The 4,239-nt window shown below is 47.1% G+C and overlaps 1 protein-coding gene across 2 annotated transcripts; it reads right to left on the minus strand.

Annotated features, from left to right (window-relative positions):
* Nucleotides 1-41: 41 nt before the first annotated feature.
* LOC9643336 lies at nt 42-3,016 on the minus strand. Of its 2 annotated transcripts, XM_002963080.2 has the most exons (9): nt 2,884-3,016; nt 2,696-2,824; nt 2,463-2,633; nt 2,344-2,398; nt 2,168-2,283; nt 1,955-2,093; nt 1,764-1,888; nt 1,631-1,708; nt 42-1,576 (listed from the first exon to the last, which is right to left on the minus strand). In XM_002963080.2, the coding sequence occupies exons 1-9, from the start codon at nt 2,980-2,982 to the stop codon at nt 161-163; spliced, it is 2,328 nt and encodes a 775-aa protein (XP_002963126.1). In that variant the 5' UTR covers nt 2,983-3,016; the 3' UTR covers nt 42-160. The 2 variants fall into 2 exon arrangements, with proteins under 2 accessions (XP_002963126.1, XP_024520158.1); XM_024664390.1 differs by having other exon boundaries at nt 2,168-2,398.
* Between the last annotated feature and the right edge of the window lie 1,223 nt (nt 3,017-4,239).

Here is a 4,239-nt window from a genome sequence, read left to right on the forward strand (position 1 = left end):
AGCTAGCCGCACACTGCATCCTTCCACGTAAATTAATAATATACCCTTGGATTGTAACCGTCAATCAAAGTCAAAGAAAGTCAAACAAAATCAACGTAACTCCTGTGGAATAAGCAGTTCTGATTTCGTCTATCCGTATTTCATGCCCAAAACTTCGGTTCTAACTGCCTTCCTCTTCGTCTTCGTTGTCTTGTGGAGCATTGAAAAGGTCGGTGTTCTCGGGGAACACGAGACCAACGTCCGAGTTTAAGATCGACGGAACCACCACTGGGAAGTCTCGTATCCGTCCGTAAGATGGCCCAGCCTCGAGCGCTTCTGGTTCAATCCCGATGAACGAAGCTCGTCCAACAAGTCCGGGACCGGTGATGGTTATCACGCTGTCACCTTCGTCAGCAAACTTCACCACCGGACGAGACCGAGGTGGAGATGCCCGAGGAGGGGAAGCTGCCGCTGATGCTACTTCTCCTAGATTGCTATCCGGTCCAAACTTCACAGTGGGCCGAGGCTTAGCGTCCGCTGGTTTTGGAGCCTTCTCACTGACTTCCACGGCTTGAGGAGCTATGGATATCGAACGACGCTCGGAGATCTTTGGTGGTGTTGCTGCCGCAGCTCCCGTAGTTGCTGCCACTGCTGTGCTGCTGCTACTACTAGCCGCGACATCTGGAGTGTTTGGCCTGCTTCGAGGAGGAGTAACACTCTGCTTGCCTGGCGCCGACGAAGTTCCTGCGGCTGCTGCTGCCAAAGCTGCTGCTTCCGACGGTCTCAAAGGCCTCACAGACTTGGCTCGAGGAATAGTCCCTTTCACGTAAGCTAAAACGTTGGGCCGGCTGTATGGAGGAATGAAACCAGGTGGAAGATCTGGAGCCGACGTTGGAACTGGCTGAGTGCTGTTGGCGTCGTGTTTTATGTGAGAAGCCGGCGGCCTCGTTTCGGGTCCAAAGTGCGAAGTAAAGATCGGATCCACTTTCTGGACTCGTTGGCGCATCGATTCAATGCTAGTCGATTGATCCCCAGCAGCAGCAGCAGCAGCTGTAGCAGCATCGCCTTCCTCCACCACATCAGCGATTGTTCTTCCAGTGACCACAGATCCCAGCATGTTTGGATTCTCGTAGAAGTGAGTTCTTTTCCTTAGAACTGGAGCCAAGCTCAACGGAGAGCCACCACCCGCGGGAGTAACTTGCCAGCCTCGAGAAGGACTTCTTGTCAGCTGATACGGTCGCTGCTGCTCCGGAAAGAGCTTTGGCCTCGGACCACCTTGCTGCTGCTGCTGCTTCGCTGATCCTCCTCCTGAAGATTTTCGTGATGTTTGCGGTGGTATGGCTATGGCCGACTGTCTCCGGGATGATCTTCTTCCTAACGAGTCCTCTGAGCCTCGAGGTTGGACAACTGTGAATCTTCGGTGAAACTCTTCTTCTGTCTCATGCTCCTCGTCGCTGTCGTCGTCGGATTTGGAGGCTCGAGCAAGCAACTCCAGTGTTGCTTGTTCGTCATCAAGGACAGGAGCTTTGACGTAGAACATGTCTTCGTAAATGCCGGAATCCACGTTAAATGAGAACCGTGGTGCTTTGGCACGTATCTGTAGGACAACAGCAGCACAAGATACATCCTTGGTCACTAGAAATTATTTTACCTTTGCATGGTGCTCTTCTATCAAGTCAAGCACCTGGCGGACAAAACTGACCAGGAGAATCCGGCACTCTTTCTTTAGCTGCACGAGGACTATATAAGTGTGGATGCACGGAAAGGAAACGATCCTTGCTTACATCTTGTAGACCGTCACCTTGGAAGAGGCTCCCTTTCTTAAAGAGAAGACGATAGATCTCATCCGAGTAGCGAACTTCGTCCTGGAGCCTAGTAAGCGTTGGATAATCATCGTTGGGTTCTCTCCCTAGAAAATGATGACAAACAAAGCACTTCGGTGACTGGAAACTCTTCAAGAACAGATTTTAGTTACCTGGATCAGTCAAAGACATTATATCCCAGAGAATCAACTGCTGCAACACTGCGCTCTCCTGCCTGTCCGCTTCAATCGACACAGCTTCGATCTCCTTTCTCAGATCAGCCATCTCGGCATTAGCTCGTAGTAGCTCCAGCTATTCCAGCTAGTATCTGACCCGAGTTAGAAAAACGAAAAACAAAAAGGCGGATGCAGAGGTTTCTGGATTACCTGAAGTGCCTGAGCTTCCTCGCCATGAAGAGAAGCAAAGAGGCGCTTCTCGGAAGGAGATAGCGCTAGCAATCCCCGGATCTCTCCAACAACAGCGCGAGCGCAGCGAAGATCTCCTGGACAGGAGAGAAACAAAAAAGCAAGGTTTAGCTCTAGGAAAGTTTGCGTTCCTTTACCGTGTAGCTCTTCTCTACTCTCGGCAGCGAGAACCAGCTTCTCTGTCCATTCTTCCTACAAAAAAGAAGAACAAGAAGAAGAGAGCTTGAGCAATCAAGTTTAATAAATACATACGCACCAGATTATCACGGGACGAGGCTGCTAGAATGTAAGTCTCGGTCTTGGAAAATCCAACGTGTTGTGTGCCGATGTTGAGATAAAAAACATATCTTCGCAGCTTGCCTCCAACATCCGCGGACTCTTTGATCGTGCAGCCCTCGATTGGAATAAGTCCCAGAGGAGTTTCTGTCTAAACGAAACAAATGAAACAAAAACAGTGGCGATGGTCATTTCTATCGAAACTTGGATTACCTGTTGCTCGCTTATAAAGTAGAAGAGAAAATATCCCTGTAAGACGAAGTAGCGGCGTTTCCACGATGTAAATCGCCCTCCGCGCTTCTCCAGGTAGCCAGCAATCTCTGGATCGCCCCACAAAACTCTCTAGGATAGAATGCGCGTGTTGTTAGATCGATGATTTGGGCGAGAATCCTGTTGCTTACCTGGTTTTGCATCCCCGACAAGGTAGTGGTTACGGATTCCCTGGGCAATCCTTCCTTGGCAGCGGTTTCTCGCTTCCCAGCCTCCTCCTTGCCCGCCATTTTGCTTCAGTGAACCTTTTCACGATAGGTTAGATAGTAGACCTAGGGCTTGCAAAAAGAATATCCTCAATGTTTGCTTAAACTTCAAAATTTGATTGCAAAAAAGAGAATTTAAACTTTGTCATTTATGTCATCCATATTACAACCATAATGTGTTTTTGAACAAATGTATTAAAGTAGTGCATGAAGTCTTTATGTTGTTTTCACCATCATATAAAGTTTGATACCAAAATCATTTAGCAAATATTTCTTATAGATATAAAATTATATCTTATTCTAATTTTTAATTTACATTTTTTCAGCACACACCTAACATTAATAGGTTTTAGCATGATCAATAAGAAAAAATTATGCATATGCAACCTTTGTAAGATTATTTATATCTAATGTTATAAAATAATTTTTTATATTATAGACTCAATCTTTAAAACTTAATATTTTTATATGCTTTTAAATCTAGGTGGTTTATAGGGTATAAACTTTGAAATTCATACAATTGGAGGCAATTGTAAAATTTTATTATCCTTAGAACTTGAAAAAGAATTTAGTTACTTAAGTTTAATTACTTTTACTTTTTTATTACTTTTTAACTCCGATCTTTTTTGGTCACCACAAAAATAATCGGATGATACAAAGCAGGCATTTGTAGAGTTTGAGCTTGCCAGAGTCCACATGTTTGTGAGACACAAAATCCCTAAGCCTCAAAGTGGAGCTGGAAAGGGTGCCACGTGGTAGTGGCCGAAGCGAAAGCCAAACGAGCATAACACGTTTGGACTAAAAGCTCCGACTTGGAAAGTCGAGAGTGGGAGTGGAACTCCCAACAAAGGGCTCGAGGAACAAGCACGAAGCAAGCAATAAGTGAGGCTCCAAAAAGGGACCCAAAAAGGACCAACACATGACACGTGGAAGAGTTCGAGATGGACCGAGATGGAGTCCGAGATGGAGTCCGAGGTGGAGTCCGAGATGGAGTCTGAGATGGAGTCCGAAGTGGAGTCCGAGATGGAGTCCGAGATGGACCGAGACGGAGTCTGAGGTGGAATCCGAGATGGAGTCCGAGGTGGAGTCCGAGATGGACCGAGACGGAGTCCGAGGTGGAATCCGAGATGGAGTCCGAGGTGGAGTCCGAGATGGAGTCCAAGATGGAGTCCGAAGTGGAGTCTGAGATGGAGTTCGAGATGGACCGAGACGGAGTTCGAGATGGACCGAGACGGAGTCCGAGATGGAGTCCGAGATGGACCCGAGATGGAATCCGAGATG

This window comes from Selaginella moellendorffii, unplaced genomic scaffold (genome assembly GCF_000143415.4).
Source record: "Selaginella moellendorffii unplaced genomic scaffold, v1.0 SELMOscaffold_2, whole genome shotgun sequence".
Classification (NCBI taxonomy): domain Eukaryota; kingdom Viridiplantae; phylum Streptophyta; class Lycopodiopsida; order Selaginellales; family Selaginellaceae; genus Selaginella; species Selaginella moellendorffii.